General features: G+C 46.7%; 2 protein-coding genes and 1 long non-coding RNA gene across 7 annotated transcripts in view; 1 reads left to right on the top strand and 2 right to left on the bottom strand.

The window, feature by feature from the left end:
• The window catches only part of USP32 (ubiquitin specific peptidase 32), a 220,997-nt gene extending 214,644 nt beyond the window's left edge, over positions 1 to 6,353 (top strand). For all 5 annotated transcript variants that reach the window (XM_077970812.1, XM_015120007.3, XM_077970811.1 and 2 more), the window contains 4 exons: positions 141 to 429; positions 1,834 to 2,258; positions 2,922 to 3,014; positions 4,136 to 6,353. In XM_077970812.1, coding sequence (XP_077826938.1) covers positions 141 to 429; positions 1,834 to 2,258; positions 2,922 to 3,014; positions 4,136 to 4,309 — 981 coding nt within the window. In that variant the 3' untranslated portion in view covers positions 4,310 to 6,353. The remainder of the gene's footprint in view (positions 1 to 140; positions 430 to 1,833; positions 2,259 to 2,921; positions 3,015 to 4,135) is intronic.
• A 2,179-nt stretch (positions 6,354 to 8,532) lies between these two features.
• On the bottom strand, positions 8,533 to 10,268 carry LOC106994084 (protein FAM106C-like). The gene has a single exon (XM_015120026.3). It carries the CDS (start codon positions 10,161 to 10,163, stop codon positions 9,669 to 9,671), a length of 495 nt encoding a protein of 164 aa, XP_014975512.1. The 5' UTR covers positions 10,164 to 10,268; the 3' UTR covers positions 8,533 to 9,668.
• A 326-nt stretch (positions 10,269 to 10,594) lies between these two features.
• LOC144335469 (uncharacterized) lies at positions 10,595 to 17,693 on the bottom strand. Its single transcript, XR_013406351.1, has 2 exons — positions 17,508 to 17,693; positions 10,595 to 12,892 (listed from the first exon to the last, which is right to left on the bottom strand). It is a non-coding gene; the product is annotated as an uncharacterized LOC144335469 (long non-coding RNA).
• Between the last annotated feature and the right edge of the window lie 1,105 nt (positions 17,694 to 18,798).

Genomic DNA, 18,798 nt, shown 5'->3' with positions numbered 1-18,798 from the left:
AAGTCTTTAAAAAATTATGAAGAGTAAATGTTCTGTTATATATTCTCAAACATTCACATGTATTTGACTTGTTTTTTCCATGTAAATTTTGTATCTTCAGAACCCTTTAATGCAGATGTTTTCTACCTTTACTTCTCCAGATTATTCATCTTAAGCGATTTCAATTTGTAAATGGTCGGTGGATAAAATCACAGAAAATTGTCAAATTTCCTCGGGAAAGTTTTGATCCAAGTGCTTTTTTGGTACCAAGAGACCCGGCTCTCTGTCGGCGTAAACCACTCACACCCCAGGGGGATGAGCTTTCCGAGCCCCGGGTTCTGGCAAGAGAGGTGAAGAAAGTGGATGCGCAGAGTTCGGCTGGGGAAGAGGACGTGCTCCTGAGCAAAAGCCCATCCTCACTCAGCGCTAACATCATCAGCAGCCCGAAAGGTGAGGCCTGGGGGCCTTATGCAGGTGCTTTCTTGGGACTCCTGTAGGCTACATATGTTTCTCTGTGTTTTGTTTCAGAACATCAGGTTGGTTGGTGAAAGGAACCTATCTGGAATCAGACCTATCTGTATTTGAGCTGTGTAACTTTTAGCAAGAGATTCAGCCTCCCCGAATCTATTTTCTCATCTGTAAAATGGAGATAATACCAGGTTTACAGAGTTGAGAGTTTGACACATGGAGAGTAAAGCACTTCACACAGTGCCTGATATATGGTAAACAGGAATGATAGCTGCTGTCTTGTCCCCTTATAGCAAAAGTTCTGAGTTTCCCCATCTTTCAAGGGGTCTGGAGGATCAAAACTCTTTATTTTTATTTTTTTATTTTTTATTTTTTTGAGACAGGGTCTCACTCTGTCACCCAGGCTGGAGGGCAGTGGTGCAACACAGATCACAGATCACTGCAGCCTCGAACTCCTGGGGTCAATCGATCCTCCCACCTCAGCCTCCTGAGTAGCTGGGACTACAGGCACACACCACTGCACCTGGCTAATTTTTGTACTTTTTTGTAGAGATGGGGCTCTACATGTTTCCCAGGCTGGGCTCGAACTCCTGCGCCCAAGGGATCCTCCTCCTTTGGCCTCCTAAAGTGCTGGGATGACAGGTGTGAGCCACTGCACCTGGCCCAAAACTATTTTCATAAAAATACTAAAACAATATGTACCTTTTCACTTTCATTCCCTCACAAGTGTACAATGGTGTGAGAGACAAGATGATATGGAATAATATTGTCACTTTGACAGTGAATTCTGTGCTAATGTATTGTACTTTCTCATTCCTGTTTTAATTTCTGATATGGGAAATATTGATAGATAAAATTCACATAAAATTCTAAGGGTTCTCAGTAATTTTTAAAGGTATAAAAGAGAATTGGGTAAGAGGCTATGACCAAAAAGTTTAAAGCCTTACAGGATTTTTGTGAGACATAGAGGTAACAATGGACAGCAGGAAATTCCCAGTACCATGCCTAACAATAGGAGGTACTCAGTACATGGTAGTCACATTTTTTGTCTAATTTTACAAAGGAGAGGAATCTGTGTTTGGAAAACTCCTTACTCTAATAGTTAGATTTTTTTCAGCTGAATCTGACATAAATCATCTTTCTGCTATTTTCTGAGTCCCTATAATGTACTTTACATTTTCAGGACATTGTTGCTTATAGGGACTTGGCATTGAAGAAGACAAAAATGTAACTTACTGGCTACATAATAGGAACTGAAGAGCAGCCAGTCACGACTCCCCTGTCTTTGCCTTTGTGTGTCCAGTTGTGACCTCAGAGTTAGCATTTGGGGCCGGCTTACCTTGTGGCATTTGGATTTGTGAATCTTTTCTTCTGTCCTGTTCATAGGTTCTCCTTCTTCATCAAGAAAAAGTGGAGCCAGCTGTCCCTCCAGCAAAAACAGCAGCCCTAGTAGCAGCCCACGGACTTTGGGGAGGAGCAAAGGGAGGCTCCGGCTGCCCCAGATTGGCAGCAAAAATAAACTGTCAAGTAGTAAGGAGAACTTGGATGCCAGCAGAGATAATGGGGCTGGGCAGATCTGTGAGCTGGCTGACGCCTTGAGCCGAGGGCATATGCTGGGGGGCAGCCAGCCAGAGTTGGTCACTCCTCAGGACCACGAGGTAGCTTTGGCCAATGGATTCCTTTATGAGCATGAAGCATGTGGCAATGGCTACAGCAATGGTCAGCTTGGAAACCACAGTGAAGAAGACAGCACTGATGACCAAAGAGAAGACACTCGTATTAAGCCTATTTATAATCTATATGCAATTTCGGTAAGTGGTTTATTATATGGTTTTCAGAGAGTGGTCTGTGTTTTGTTCAGTTGTCTTCATGTATTCATCAGCAAGTATTTTTTCAGGTCCTGCTTATTTCCTAGCATTGAGCTTAGTGATAGACAAAGTTAACATAGAAATCTTGGCCTGTCCAGGTGTGGTGGCTCACACCTGTAATCCTACCACTTTAGAAGGCTGAGGCAGGAGGATAGCTTGAGCCCAGAAGTTAGAGACCAGCCTGGGCCCCATCTCTTCAAATAATTTTTGAATGGAGCTACGTATGGTAGCATGTGCCTGTGGTCCCAGCTACTTGGAAGGCTGAGGCAGAAGGATCACCTGAGCCCAGGAGGTCAAGTCTTTAGACAGTTGTGATCACTCGACTGCACCCCAGCCTGGGTGATAGAGCAAGTCACTGTCTCAATAATAATAATAATATAGTAATTACAATTATAAAATGATTGTTTATCCACACAAGACTTGGAGCTTATGACTTTTGAATTTTGCTTTTTGCTTATTTTCGTTTTAGAAAAAGAGAGTTCTAAAATATTTTTTCACCTACTGATCGTTTACATGATCAGTGTTCTCCTACTCAGATCCTAGCGCTATACCCTGGCCATAGTACAGTTTACTACTAACATACCTCCACTCTCTTATCTCTTACAGTGCCATTCAGGAATTCTGGGTGGGGGCCATTACGTCACTTATGCCAAAAACCCAAACTGCAAGTGGTACTGTTACAATGACAGCAGCTGTAAGGTAAACATTCTCAAACTTTGAATGAAGGTTAGAAACAGAATATCAACAGAACTGGGGAACATTTGTTGAAATAATGGATTATCTCTTGAATAGGAAATAGATATTTCTGTTAGAATCAATATATAGATGCTGTCAGTATTAAAGGAACAAAAGTGATATGCAGAGTAGGGAATGAAAACATGAGTAGTGAGGAAAAATGAAGAGTTAGTTGACTGGGCGCAGTGGCTCATGCCTGTAATCCCAGCACTTTGGGAGGCTGAGGCAGGCTGAGGAGGTGGATCACTTGACGTCAGGAGTTGGAGACCAGACTGGCCAACATAGTGAAACCCCATCTCTACTGAAAACACAAAAATTAGTCAGGTGTGTTGGTGCATGCCTGTAATCCCAGCTACTCGGGAGGCTGAGGCAGGAGAATGGCTTGAACTTGGGAGGTGGAGGTTGCAGTGAGCCAAGATTGCGCCACTGCACTCCAGCCTGGGCAACAGAGAGACTCTGTCTCAAAAAAAAAAAAAAAAGGGGGGGGAGTTAGTTAATGCAAAAAGCTCCTATCTTCTAGACTGTTAGAATTTGATGGGGTTGGGCCGGGCGTGGTGGCTCATGCCTGTAATCCCAGCACTTTGGGAGGCTGAGGTGGGCGGATCATGAGGTCAGGAGACTGGGACCATCCTGGCTAATATGGTGAAACCCTATCTCTACTAAAAATACAAAAAATTAGCCAGGCATGGTGGCACGCGCCTGTAGTCCCAGCTACTCGGGAGGCTGAGGCAGGAGAATCACTTGAACCCAGGAGGCAGAGGTTGCAGTGGGCTGAGATCACGCCACTACACACCAGCCTGGTGACAGAGCAAGACTCCGTCTCAAAATAAATAAATAAATAGAATTTGATGGGATTTTAGGTCATTCTTTTTTGGCTTGTCTATGGTCAAAATATTTTCCCCAAGGCAAACATTGGAAATAATGGGGCTCATTTTAAAGGGGCAGGTGTGAGACAGCCAAACTAGTGAGCTTATTGGAAGCCATCAGGTTTAGTAATTGCAGAGGGTTGGTCTTCCCTTTCCTGGCAAGGATTTAGAGCCATAATAGTGATGGCTTTTTGTTAAAGGTTTTTCTTGCCCTTTCAGGAACTTCACCCTGATGAAATTGACACCGACTCTGCCTACATTCTTTTCTATGAGCAACAGGGGATAGACTATGCACAATTTCTGCCAAAGATTGATGGCAAAAAGATGGCAGACACAAGCAGTATGGATGAAGACTTTGAGTCTGATTACAAAAAGTACTGTGTGTTACAGTAAAGCTACCACTCTGGCTGCTAGACAGCTTGGTAGTGAGGGAGATGACTCCTTGTAGCTGACATTTGGCAAAAGTGTCACTGAAAGGCAAGCTAAATGTAGTTATTTTATCCTGTGACCCTGAAGCACAAAATAAAAATTCTAATTAAAATAGTTAACTTTAAGAGTAGTAATAATTTTATTTTGAAGTCTCATACAAGCTCTCCGATAGAGAACTTTCAGGCAGATCCCACCATTAGCCTGTAAACAAAAGGTTTGGCACCAGCCACCTGGGACCAAATAAGAATTCAATTTGTGCTTGTCCAGATATGAACAAATATGTAGTGAGTATAGAGTTTACCAATAATCATAACAAATATTAAAGATTTCCTTGGAGTCAAAGTAAAAAACAAAAAATTATAATGTTGTCTAGGGACGACATGATATGCTACCTCCTTTTTCCTGAAGTTTTATTCCATTATATTGACAAGATGGAGAAAGCAAGATCATGAAGGTGTGCAAATGATTCTTATGGCATGGACGAGGATTTTTCCATTTATTTTTAAAACTGTTTCGCTACCCTTTCTTTGTCTTTCTTGCTTTTTGTTTTTGTTGTTGTGTTTATGTTTGAGACACAACCAGTCATTGGTAGCTGGGGCATATAGTGGTCAGTCTAAAAGGGAGGCTCTCTTAAGAGCTATGTGCCTTCCACTCAGAGACCCAGTAGAAGACCCAGTAGAAAGAAAAAGCATCCTGGGAAATCCAGCTACCATGGCCCTCCCAGCAGAGGCATCTTACATTTAGGATACTTCAAGTATCCTCAGAAATGTATTCTGCACCCCCGGCCCCGCCCATGCTGAGGGAAGGGGGGCAGTTGCCAATATTTGCACCATCTTCACATGCACATGTTGCAACAAGAGCTTCTGGGAAGGTAAGCAGCATCGGAGCTAGATCGCGTTTCACAATTAGTGGTTGTTCTTTTCCGTGTTTGCTTTGCACTTTAAAAAAGAGAGAACACATGCAGATGAACTTGCTTGTGTGTATTTGATGGCTCTAAGGGCTATAAATTACAAACAAAACACATCCTAGACATTAGGAGTTCATAAGTATATTTAATGAAATTGGTGGTTTTAGGAAGTCAACTTTAGTTTTGCTTTGTTTGCATGTCCAGTAATTTTTTTATTTTGATATTTGTCTTTTTTTTTTAATTTTACAGTAGTCATTGAAAGTTATGTTTCTTTGCTTACTTCATTTTTTCCTCCAATTATTCAAGACTGGAACAAAAGTATAAATATTATTTATTTCAGGTAGCATTTTTTTCATGTAGTTTTTTAATATATACTTGAAGGAAATGTTTCACCTTATTTTTGGTCTTTGTTTATTCATTTAGATCCTGCAAGTTGATTCTCATTAATTGTCAGATTCCACTACCCTTTCTTCCTCATAGGTAGTAATTACCAATGTAACTAAGCATTTGTGTTCTGATATCTGAGGCCAGTAACTATTAATATCTAGTTCTCAAAGCATTTGGAAAGGTTATCTTAAATGGCTACCTAAAGTGAAATCCTTTCAGAGAAAATATAATTGCAAGTAGGTAGGAGTGGCCTCAATTGTCTAATGTAATAAAGTCAGACAAAATGCATACTTTATAGTTTCAAGATTTTCAGTATATAAAATCTGTCCATTCCTACCTGGACATGTCCCATTAAAAAGTGGAAGATTTTAAATAATTTCTTTACAGATGTTTTATTTAAGCAGGTAGCACAATCTACTAATGTTGTTTGATCTGTGTTTGTTATACTGGTTGTAATTAATTTTTTTAATTCATGAACTAGCAGAAAATTTATTAAATTAACTATTAACTACATTCACCTTGTAAATTACTGTATAAAACTTGTTGACAATGCACTGACATTAGAAAGATGTTAATGTACATAAATAGAGTGTAAATAAAATAGTGTTGATGTACTGAAATATGAACTGTATAAAAAGTATTGGTAATTGTATATGGGGTGTACCTGTTTATCTGTAACTATTATCCAAACAAATTAAATACTGTGGATGCCTCTATGTGTTGTTTTTCCTCATACGAGTAAACCCAGAAAGTCAAATTCTTCAGCCTCCCTCTCTGTGATCCTGTTTTAATTCTGCTACTTGAATAATTTCTTTCTGACTTACAGAGGGGATGCTTCATCTCTGAGGCTGGAAACTCTGTAGGGCAGGATTCCCCACCTTCCGGGCTGCAGACCAGTACTGTCCATGGCCTGTTAGGAACCGGGCTGAACAGCAGGAGGTGAGCGGCGCGCTGTATTTATAGCCGCTCCGCCTGGCTCCCATTACCGCCTGAGCTCTGCCTCCTGTTAGATCAGCAGTGGCATGCGATTCTCATAGGAGGACGAACCCTATTGTGAACTGTGCGTGCTACAGTCTAGGTTGTGCACTCCTCATGAGAATCTAATGCCTGATGATCTGAGGTGGAGCAGTTTTATCCTGAAACCATTCCCCCCGTCCCCCCAGTCCGTGGAAAAATTGTCTTCCACGACACCAGTCCCTGGTGCCAAAAAGGTTGGCAACCACTGATGTAGAGGGTAGAACAAGATCCCTGCAGTGACCAGGTGACTTTAAACATGGCTCACATCCCTTTTAGAAAGTTATGGCAGGGAAGCAAATAGAAAGCAGGTGGTAAACTGAGGATTGGTGCCTACATTGGTACCTACGGGGGTCCTACAGTCTTTTTTGTGCAGATCAGGAGATGAGGTGAAGAGAAGGAAAGCTTCTCATTTGCATAATGCCTTGAAATGAGTCTAGGTTTGTAGGGGGCACTGAGAAACCAGATATCCCTAGTTGTCTGTCTGGGAGATCCAAGGAGACAGTTGGCAGTGTTGCGAAGAAATGAAGGTGACAGCTGTAGGTCCTTCACCCTCGGCTTCTATTTGTTCACCTATAAAATTAAAATACCTTACACTCAGGCTTGTAAGAATTAAATGGACACAAATGCCTGGCACAGTTGCTTGGTAAGTGCTCAGTCCAACGATATTCAATCCTGTCTTACAAAGAGGGTTTTTTTGGTTTGTTTTGTTGTGTTTTTTTTTTTTTTTTACCTCTTTACTATACCAACTCTAAAAGAGTTTAATAGCCCTCTGTTCACATTTTCCAAAAACAAGAATACATATTAAAAATGTATAAAATGGGCCAGGCCCAGTGGCTCATGCCTGTAATCCCAGCACTTTGGGAGGCCAAGGCAGGCGGATCATCTAAGGTTGAGAGTTCAAGACCAGCCTGACCAACATTGAGAAACCCCATCTCTACTAAAAATATAAAATTAGCTGGGCGTGGTGGTACATGCCTGTAATCCCAGCTACTTGGGAAGCTGAGGCAGAGGTTGCAGTGAGCCAAGATCACGACATTGCACTCCAGCCTGGGCAACAAGAGCAAAACTCCATCTCAAAAAAAAAAAGGTATAAAATGAAACATGTTGAATCAGCAGCAGTGGCAGCTTGTTTAAGGAAAGGAACAAACAGAAAATTAATACAGAAAGTCAAAAAATGAAGCACAACTCTTTTAAGTGCCAGTCTGTTTTTAGGTTTCTTTCTTTTCTTTTTTTTTTTTTTTTAATAGAGGCAGGGTCTCACTCTGTTTCCCAGGCTGTAAATGCAGTGGGGTAATCATGGCAGCCTTGACCTCCCAGGCTCAAGCAATCCTCCCACCTCAGCCTCCCCAGTAGCTGGGACCACAGATGTGCGCCACCACACAGCTAATGTTTGTAGAGATGGGGTTTCATCATGTTGCCCAGGCTGGTCTTGAACTCCTCGGCTCAAGCTATCTGCCCACCTCAGCTTCCTAAAGTGCAGGGATTACAGGTGTGAGCTGCCATGACTGGCCAAGGCTGTCTTTTAAAAAGCTAAAAGTGGGCTGGTTCAAGGCCAGTCTGAGCAATATGGCGAGACCTCATTTCTTAAAAAAAAATAATAATAATCAACTGGGTGTGGTGGCCCATGCCTGTAGTCATCCCAGCTACTCTGGAGGCTGAGGTGGGAGGATCGCTTGAACCCAGAAGGTTGAGGTTGCAGTGAGCCTCGATTGTGCCACTGCATTCCAGCCTGGGTGACAGTGAGACCTTGTCTCAAAAGAAAAAAAAAAAAAAGCCTTGGAAGGACCAGCCTCGAGAGACGGGCAAGCACTTTGTTTCTAGTTTCTGAATGGCCCTGTGCGTTGAGAGGTCTTGAGCCTCCCAGCCTCTCTGGCTGAAGGTGGCGATTCAGCACGGAGTCTCTCCACCACTTGGTGGCATTGCTCACGGTGGCTTCTTACTTCTAAACACCACTGAATTGGAGCAAGTAAGATGATTTGCCACATTTTTCCCAGCTAGTTTGAAGGCTGAATATAGAATTTTACTGGGACACACCAGAATGTGTAACTTGGGGAGCAGCGATCCCAGTTTCCCTTGATAATGTACCAACAGCTTCCTTAGTATTGAAATCACAAGGTCAGAAATGCACACACCTCTGTGATCAGAGATCCATACAGGAGAAAGCAACAAAAAGAGGCCTTTTAAGTTTGCCAGACTTTCTGACCAGTGGGAAGCAAGAGAGTAGGTAAGTGTGCAGCAGTCACAAACCCAGGCCTATGAGAACCTAGTTGGGAATAGGATGTAAGAGAATAGGGAGTGATGGGGACTGTAGTGAGTTCTAGGCACATGCCCATCTAAAGGCTCCATGTGACTGTTGCCCTGCAGGAATGTGGGCCCCAGTGTTCACCAAACCTTTTTTGTTTGTTTGTTTTTCCCATGAAGAGAAGCCAGAAACCCAGATATTAATACAAAGTATCCAGTTTAGAAGTGTTGGTAAATTTTTAAAATTTTGAACACTGTGCTGCCCAACGAAGGTATCGTCAAGCCAGATACAAACCGGCAGTTCATGCCCCCTGGTAAGTAGAAAGGTCATAGACTTTGAGCCCATTATGTCGGAGGTCAAATTCTAGTTCTGCTGTTGCAACAACTGTAAACGAAAGTTTTCAGATTTCTAATGCCCAATGAAAATACCACTTTATTTCCAAAGGTTATTAAAAGGAATGGATCATGTATGTAAGTAGGCACAGAGCTTGCCACCTATTAGGTACTCAAAAGCATTCTTCCCTCACTTAAGGAAACAATACAGGCATAATATAACAATAATGTTATGATCAAGTTCATTATCAGGAGGCATGCACCCAAACAATAGGGGAGTGAGCACCTGGCAGCTCTCTGCTAGGTTCTCTGGCGGCAGCAGTTCCCAACCTGATAATTCGTCGCCACCATCAGAATCAGCCAGCAGCTTGTTGGATATGCTGAGTCTGGAGTCCCGCCCATATTACACCTAATGTCCTGTGTCTATTACAGCCAGATTTATGAGATCCTCCTTTCCCATGCAGTCCAAGAATCTGCATCTAATAAGTTCCTCAGAGGAAGCTCTTTCGCAGCTAGCTTGCACTGGTCAGTGGGTTGGTCATTTATGGAAACCACTCCTCCAGGGAAGGAATCATTATTTCCAGTCTCACTAGGGAAAGATGATATACATATGCACATGTGTAAGGAGGAGTGACAGTAATTAGCCAAAAGCTTTGTAGACATAATTGTCTCTGATGAAGTGCTGACTGATGACATCAGACAGTAGGCTGTTGACAGTGTATCCCGGGGAAAGCTACATGCAAAAGGGAAGCGAACTGCCTCCTCATGAAGTGAGATCAGGATTGCAGGGTCAGAAACGTGGAGAGGGTGATTCAGATGGACAAAGGAGCAGAGGCAGGATTCAAGTGGTGCGTTTTGGAGGCAATGCAGCCTGTTCGTGCTGAGTGGAAGATGCAAGAGGAACATAGACGATAACAGCAAGGCAGGGGCCATGAAGGCCTTTGAAGGTCAGGCCAGTGGTAATAGAAGTATTTCACATTGTCAGGTATCTTGGGATGGTTGCCAAACATTTTTCTATGGTTTGCATAAGTACATATCTATTTTATTTATATATTTATTTATTTTAGTTTTTTTTGAGACAGAGTTTCACTCTTGTCGCCCAGGCTGGAGTGAAGTGGCACTATCTCGGCTCACTGAAACCTCCACCTCCCGGACTCAAGTGTTTGTCCTGCCTCAGCCTCCCAAGTAGTTGGGATTACAGCCACATGCCACCACACCCAGCTAATTTTTGTATTTTCAGTAGAGACAGGTTTTCACCATGTTGACCAGGCTGGTCTCGAACTCCTGACCTCAGGTGATCCACCCAACTCAGCCTCCCCAAGTGCTGGGAATACAGGTGTGAGCCACCACGCCTGGCACATACATTTCTATTTTAGACCATTTTATTATAAGCATAAGTTCTGTTTGCTGTAATTTCTCTCTTTTTCATATTCACAATCTGCTTTGGCTAGAATTTCTCTTGATAACAAACTTTAGACCTTACCACGAGCCCAAGAGGAACTCACAGATGGGTACGAGGCTTGAAATGCCCCAGGAAGACTGAAGGAAGTGGAGGAGGAAGAAAAAAGGAGGCAGAAGGGGGAAAACCTAGAAGAACTTTGACAGGGAGGAGGCATGCCAGAGAGAGGAGCCCAGTCACAGCTGAGTGCAGCCCAGGAAGGAGACATGTGCCTGGTTGGAGGAGCCGTCCAAGGCCCTGGGGATAAGGGGACAGGACTTCTCTGCTGATCTGATGATTTTTTCAGTACCACCCTTCAGTTTTCTGTAGCAGGATCCTCTGCTGCTGATGGCTAAACCCCAGTGCCCACTGCGATTACAAACTGGGGAGGAAGAAGGGGACTTCCACATTAGGGATCAACAGGGAGCCTCCAGAATGGAGTAGGAGATGCCCGTGGTCGTCATCAGAGGCTGCCGTAGCTCCAGGTTCAGAGCAGTCATCTTAGCTGATGCCATGGAAAAGCAGTAGACCAGGAGTCCAGTCCGCAGTGTTTGCTCTGCACTTGGCAGAATTGTATGACCTTGGGGATCACTTGCCCCCTCTGTGCCTCGTTTCCCCCTGTGAATAGTCAGGGAGTTGTCTTCAGCTTTTATTTTGAAACAACACTGAGACCCAACCCTGTCTTCCAGCCATTCCAGCCACATTTACCTGAAGGACCCATAGCTAAAGCAGATGAGGTTGGAGTTGCTGCCTGAGCAACCGCTGTGGATTGGATGTCTGCTAAAGCAACTGTCACCTCTAAGCATTCAGAAAGCCAAGCACACAGTGCTCTAGCAGGGCCTGAGGAGCTCCCAGAGAATTGTCTCCAGCAAGAGGAGTTGACAGTGCTACCAGGAAAACACTCATTTGGTCTGCTAGAAATCACGGTGACCACAGGGTGGGCCTTTTCAAAGGCCGTTTTCCTAGTCAGTATACTGGGTAGCCAGCTAGAGTGAAGAAGCCACAGGGAGTGCCCGGAGCAGCCAGCCTGCTGCCTGGCCTCTGTTTCCCAAGACTGGACATCCGTAGGGAGCAGCCCCAGGGCCTGTGGCCTTTCATTGTTGTGCCAGCTGGAGAAAGTTACTGCTGCCACTCCTTGTTTGCAGAGCTCTCTGCAGCACGAAGCTGCAAATAAACATCCTGTCACTTGGGGAGGGATGGGGGAAAGGAGAGGGCTAAATCATCCAAAACATGTTCACTTGGCTTAAAGGACAGTCCTGAGCTTGGAACTGGAAGAAACGCTGGAGATGGGCTTAGACATTTATTGGACTTCTATCTGCCAAACCCCATGCTATGCTATGCATGTTTCACTCATGATTTGTAAATGTTCATATAAGGGATGCATGATCACCCCTTTTTCTAGATGAGGAAGCTGAGGCTCAATCAGGTTAAGTCACTTGCCTGTGGTGTCACACAGATGGAATGTTTCTGAGCTGGATTCAAACCCAGGTTCATCCAGCTGCTTCTTTACCACCCTATCTCCCCCTGAACTGGAGTCTGTGATCCACCACTTAGCAACTCCTGGCACAACAGTAGTCACCTGAGCCTCAGTGGCCTCATCTTTGACAAGGGATCAGTGTCACCATGATCCTAGCTACCTTAGACTCTAGGCCCTGAATAAGAAAGTGAGTGTGGAACGCTTTACAACCAAGGACACTTGTGCAAATGCAGTGTGTTGTTACGTAAGGAGAGGAAGTGGGTGTCCCCAAAGCAGCTCCTCCTCTTATTCCTGGAAGATGAGAAACTCTGGTGCAAATAAAGAGTCATGCAGGCCTCTTGATGGAGAGTGATGTCTTAGGTTTGTTCTGTTCGCCTCTGATGGCCGAGGGACCTTAGCAGCTGGATAGAGAGAAGAACTGTGGGGGAGCAGATGGGGAGATGGGACCAGGGAGGGAGAAAGGATTCCAGATTGAGTCAAGCAAGGACTGTAGTTCCCAACTGGACTTTGGAGTATCTGAAAGTATCTTATCAGAGATTTAACATCGATGTGATCGTTTCAGAGGCAGGATGGGAAGGACAAGGGTCCAATGTGCTATTGTTGTGAAGGCAGCCACCAGCCACAGCAGTCATGAGAAACTCGTGCTCCCCACTGGCCCCCTGCCAGACCGGGCTACCTGACTGTGCTTCATCCACTGAGGACAATGCCTTCTCCCTTAAACTGGGGCCTTTTCCTTCCTGGCCTTTCCTGGGAAAGGAAAGAACAATTGAGTCTGATCATTTATCCCCAGCTGTTTATGCCCCAGTAGCGTGGGCTTTAAACCAAATACCACATGTCCATCCGGACACCATGACAGGCTCGTCACGCGGCCGGCACACTCCCCGGCTGCCTGCCCCATTCCTGCATTCATTCAGCCCTGAGTCTGCAGCGTTCCAGAGCAGCCCGTTGCTTTTTCCCCTGGGATTAAGAGCCCAACTCTGGTTTTCTCATCTCTCCTCTGGATGGTAGTGGAAATGCTAGGCCTCAATCCAAAACTGATACGTATTCAGAAAAAAAGAAAGAGAAAGAGAAATCAGTCAGGCCTAATTTGAACTGGGGAAATAGCCAATGTAAATTTGGAGGAAAAGTCAAACTCCATAGCTGACTCGAAAAATGTCAACATTGGCCGGGCGTGATGGCTCACACCTGTAATTCCAGCACTGTAGGAGGCCGAGGTGGGCGGATCATGAGATCAGGAGATTGAGACCATCCTGGTTAACACGGTGAAACCTCGGCTCTACTAAAAATACAAAAAAATCAGCTGGGTGTGGTGGTGCACGCCTGTAGTCCCAGCTACTTGGGAGGCTGAGGCAGGAGAATTGCTTGAACCCAGGAGGCAGAGGTTGCAGTGAGCCGAGATCGCACCATTGCACTCCAGCCTGGCAGCAGAGCAAGATTCTGTCTTAAAAAAGAAAAGAAAAATGTCAGCCTCTAGGGCCTGTACCCACCCGGATGATACCTGCTTGGGAGGGACAGCATCAGCACCATGCCTGCAGAGGCTTAGGTGTAATTGTGTTTACATCGATAGTTTATGCCTGTCTGGAGCATGGGCCAGCTCCACTCCCTGAAGCATCACCAAATTCCAAGCAGTAGTGTCTCCATGAATCTGCTACTGCTGCTGCTTTTTTTTTTTTTTTTCTTTTTTTTGAGACAGAGGGAGTCTCTCTCTGTTGCCCAGGCTGGAGTGCAGTGGCATGATCTCAACTCACTGCAACCTCTGCCTCCTAGGCTCAAGCAATTCTCCTGCCTCAGCCTCCCAAGTAGCTGGAATTACAGGCATCACCACCACCCCCAGATAATTTTTATATTTTTAGTAGAGATGGGGTTTCACCACGTTGGCCAGGCTGGTCTCAAACTCCTGACTTCAGGTGATCTGCCCACCTTGACCTCCCAAAGTGCTGGGATTACAGGCGCAAGCCACAGCGCCCGACTGCGAATCTGCTTCTATGCTGGCTGTATTTTCCTGGTCACAGCAGCCTCAGGCTCAGCGAAAGGCCACTCACTGTAATGACTCAAGTTTCATTGGTTCTACCCTTGATCCCCCTGCCAAGACCCACTCTCCCCCTAAATACTGATGGCAGCCTCCAGAGGGAATCTCAAATGTGCTTTTAAACTAGCCCTTTCAGCTGCCACGTGGTGTCCTCTGAGCAGGACCACCTGATCTTCTGGGCACCCCTCGCCCAACATGACCACTGCCTCTAGGCATTGCCTCCCAGGCTGGACACCAGGGGCCAGAGTTGCTCACTGTTCCCTTTACACTCCATGAAGGCGTTCCCAAAGCAGAGCTGTTCCTATTTCCATGAAATCACCCTTCCCCCCGGCCCCCCCAAAAAAAGTAAGAAAGAAATCACCTTTCCCTTTTTCACGTGCAGTTTCCATTCTCCTTATACACCTGATGTGAGTCCCAGAGGCGGAGTGATCACTGCCACACTGAACTCAGAGTCCCTCCTCCCCTACATCTCCATCTCTGAAGCTTCACTTGGACCCAGCTTGTCATACCCAACCCTATTCCCTTAAGAGGGGTGTGTCCCAGGGGGCCACGCAGGTAGTAGACCCAGGCGAGTCTGTCCTATCATGTTGCAAGCAGCTCCTGATGTGGCTTGACCCCAGGGGCTAAACGAGGATACACAGCTTCATCTAGAGTAGAATGAACTCCGATTCAATAGCCTGGTGGAGACTGGGGACAGACCCGGCAGCAGAATGGAGGTGCAAAGACACTTAGGGCCCAAGAACTGGGAAGCGGATTCCCTGGGGAAGACACATGGAGCTGGGGAATGGCGGAAGCTGAGGATCAAGCACCTCGTACACCCAGACCCCACATGTGGAAACCGCTGATCAAACTGTAACGATACCAAGTTGACTGTGTCAGTCCCTGAAGGAAAGCTGGCATAAATAGAGCCTGGAAAACCAGGCTTATCTTTGCCCAATGGGCAAGGTAAATATTTAGTCCCAGCCCTGGAATGGTGCCTGGTAGTTCCATTCTTTGCTATCATTTTTCCTTCTATTCACTCATGCTGCAAACATTTGCCACCTGCCCTCCCTCTATGTGACCAACCTTGGCCTGGACACTTTGATGCTCTGATGGCTCTAACGATCCCCCATTATTTTCCTCAGGGACTCTTGCTGGGGGAGCAGACAGGGAGCAGAGATCAGGCCAGGCCTCACACGCTGGGTCTTGGCTGGCAAGCAGACTTCACAAGAGGAAGCAAGACTGCGGGGAGTGGCCAGGGAGAGCGCTCCAAGGCTAGTGTCACCAGTGCTCTGGTGTAAGTATGTCCTGTGTAATTTAGGGATATAAAAAAAAAAAGGATTTGTTATTTATCTGACATTCAGATGTAACTGGGCAGCCTGTATTTTGTCTAGGTGAACCCATCTAGACAAAACTGAAGCCAAGGGTGGGGACAGGGGCAGGCACCCATCCTGTGCTGGGGGAGACTGCAGCAACTCTACACAGGATAGGCTTGTGAGAGGCAGAGCCAGCAGCAGAGAGATGGACACGTGACAGAGCCAGCAGCAGAGAAGCCACGGGAAGTGGGAGAGGAAGGGTTAGAGGGAAATGAAATGGGAATTTGGTCCCCAACCCGATCAGTCCCCACAATGAGAAAGCAGGAGGAGCCCTGGCCAAGAGCCCCTTCTTTCAGGGATGTGGGCTCAACCTGACTCTCAACTCTGCACCCGCCACCCCCCAGGGCAGGACATAAGAACCGCGGGGTAGCCCTGGGCCTCAGAGGGCCCCCTTTTCTCCCTCTGATGCTCTGGATGACCTTAGACAATTCTAGGTGAAGGTCAGGCTGGGAGGTCTTCCTCTGTTGTGTGTGGTTGGGACAGAGTGCTGAGGGATGTCCCTAAGTGTCTGGGCAGAAAGGTGGCCCCTTGAAGGGTCTTAAGATTTCTCCCTTGGTTAGGAAAGAACTGCCACCAACCACAGATCAGAGTTCATTATGCATCACTCTGCATAATTCCAGCCTCCGCCCAGTGTTCCCTACTCCCCACCTGTGGGTCTTGCCCGTCCTTCATTGCTCTTTCCAATGTAAAGAATCACCATAATTATAAATTATTGAATATCGTCTCTTGGCCCGGCATCTTGTTTCATCTTGACAACAGGCCCATGAGGTAAATGCTGTCATCACCGCCATTTCACAGATGAGGAAACTGAGGCTCAGAAAAATGAATTAATCAAGGGCACCTAGAGAGTCAGCAGTGGAGGGGGATTCCGCCCCAGGCCAGTGTGAGTCTGGGCTGCATTCCCAGATGTTTCTGCATTCCTCTCTTGACTTCTATGTTGTAGACCTGGTGCTCCTGTGCCCGCTGTGTCTGCCTGCCCTGCAGTTGGGAGTCTTGGAGGAAGAGCCCAGACTAGGATTTTCCTCCCTAAATCCTCTGTCCCTTGCACAGAGGAAATAATAGTGTTTGTTGAAAGATTAAGGCCGGGTGTGGTGGCTCATGCCTGTAATACCAGCACTCTGGGAGGCCAAGGCAGGTGGATCACCTGAGGTCAGGAGTTCGAGACCAGCTTGGCCAACATGGTAAAACCCCATCTCTGCTAAAAATATGAAAAAAATTGGCCTCATGGTGGCATGTGCCTGTAGTCCCAGCTACTCAGAAGGCTGAGGCAGGAGAATCACTTGAACCTAGGAGGCAGAGGTTGCAGTGAGCCGAGAACATGCCACTGCACTCCAGCCTGGGCAACAGAGCAAGACTGTATAAAAAGAAAGAAAAAGAAAGAAAGAAAAGAAACGAAAAGAAAAGAAAGAGAAAGAAAGAAAGAGAAAGAAAGAAAGAGAGAAAGAAAGAAAGAAAGAAAGAAAGAAAGAAAGAAAGAAAGAAAGAAAGAAAGAAAAAAGAAAGAAAAGAAAGAGAAAGAGGGAGGGAGGGAAGAAGGGAAGGAATGAAGGAAGGAAGGAAGGAAGGAAGGAAGGAAGGAAGGAAGGAAGGAAGGAAGGAAGGGAGGGAGGGAGGGAGGGAGGGAGGGAGGGAGGGAGGGAGGGATTAAGTTTTATTTTTTTTGTTTTTTGAGACAGGGTCTCTCTCTGTTGCCCAGGCTGGAGTGCAATGGTGCCTGAACTCCTGGGCTTAAGCCATCCTCCCACCTCAGCATCTCAAGTAACGGGGACCACAGGCATGCCACCATGTCTGGCTTTTTTTTCCCCTTCGTAGAAACAGGATCTCCCTAAGTTACTCAGGCTGATCTTAAACTCCCGGGCTCAAGTGATCCTCCCACCTTGGCCTCCCAAAATGCTGGGATTACAGGTGTGAGCCACTGCACCTGGCTGAAAGACTACATCTTGATAGAAGATTAAATCTTGTTCCAGAATGCACCCACCTCCCTTCCGTGTGTCCTGCTCCACTGCCCTCTTCCTGTCCTCCAGGCCTTGCCGAAGCTGACACTTGGAACAACCTGAGGAGCCTCCCACGTGTCCAGCCATCTGCGGAAGGAACTGACTCTTCTGTCCCGCAGCTCTTCTCCAAAGGAAGCCCCTCCCTGGGCCTTGGACATCGTCCTTCGTCCCTGGGGGAAAGAATGCCTTTGTCCCCTCTCAAATAAACAAACACAGCGGCTAGGACATGTGTAGTGCGAGGTGCAGGAACAGTTCCCCAACCTCAGAGATAGGCCTGACCTTCCTCCCGAGGTCACCAGGGACAGCAGGAGCCCGGGACAGCCAGGCCCAGTTAGATGGGGGGACCAAGGGTAGCCCCTTCTGCAGATGGATGAACCGAAGCCCAGAGCAGCAAGCATGCCCATGGAGCCACCAGCTTCCTTACCTCTTCCCACCCCAACACACACACAAGCTCAGAGCCTCGGGGTTGCACCACGTGGGGAGCAACAGTGGGGGGCACTGTTCACAGTGAGGTTGCAACAGTGGGGGGCACTGTTCACAAGGCGGTGTCGGTATAGGCGCCCCCTGGAGTTTTGAGACACCGCAGCCTGCAGGAACCATGGGCAGACATCCACACCGCCCCCACGACTCCAGGCCCCCTGTAGACCCTCCTCCACCCCGCCTTCCTCCCCCACCCCCACACTGTCAGATCAGAGCCACAGGAAGCAAGGCCAGCAAGTGTGCAAACCAAGAGCCAAGATGGGGAAGTTTATTTTCCAAGAACCATCTAAACACATGGGAGTATTTTTAGCCCCTGGCTCCCATCCGGATGCCGAATCTAAACAGGGGGCCAAAGAGATGGCCCACTGGGGATGGACAGCAACCGGCAGAGATGGGTGGGACAGGGTGCTGCGGCCCTCACCCTCCCTGGACACAGATGGCTCAGCTGAAGGATAGAGCCGGCCAGGGGAGCCAAGGAGTTGCAGGGGAGTGGCCCCAGCTTCCGACAAGTGCCCGGTCCCTCTCTGTGCCTTGGCTTCCTTGTCCATGCCGTGGCAGGGATAACGCCACCCTGATGGGATTGCAGCATGGCCCCCACCTGGCACATGGTAGGCACCCAAAAATGTGCTTCATGCTGTGCTGGGCGCCGGCCAGTGACCCCCTGAGAAGTCAGGTTGTGGGTAAAACCATTAGCCTGCGAGCCTCCCCCAGGCCTGGCCAGCTACAGTGAAGGAGTGAAGGCCGGTGTGTGTGTGTGTGTGTGTGTGTGTGTGTGTGTGTGTGTGCGCGCACGCG

The sequence above is a fragment of the Macaca mulatta genome, chromosome 16, assembly GCF_049350105.2.
Source record: "Macaca mulatta isolate MMU2019108-1 chromosome 16, T2T-MMU8v2.0, whole genome shotgun sequence".
NCBI lineage: Eukaryota > Metazoa > Chordata > Mammalia > Primates > Cercopithecidae > Macaca > Macaca mulatta.
The sequence above is the reverse complement of the archived record's forward strand: the minus strand, read 5'-3'. Positions and strand labels throughout refer to the sequence as shown.

Coding starts and splice junctions, on each gene's coding strand:
- LOC106994084 (XM_015120026.3), bottom strand. CDS start 10,163: ATGGCCCCTGCCTTGCTGTTATCGTCTATGTTCCTCTTGCATCTTCCA.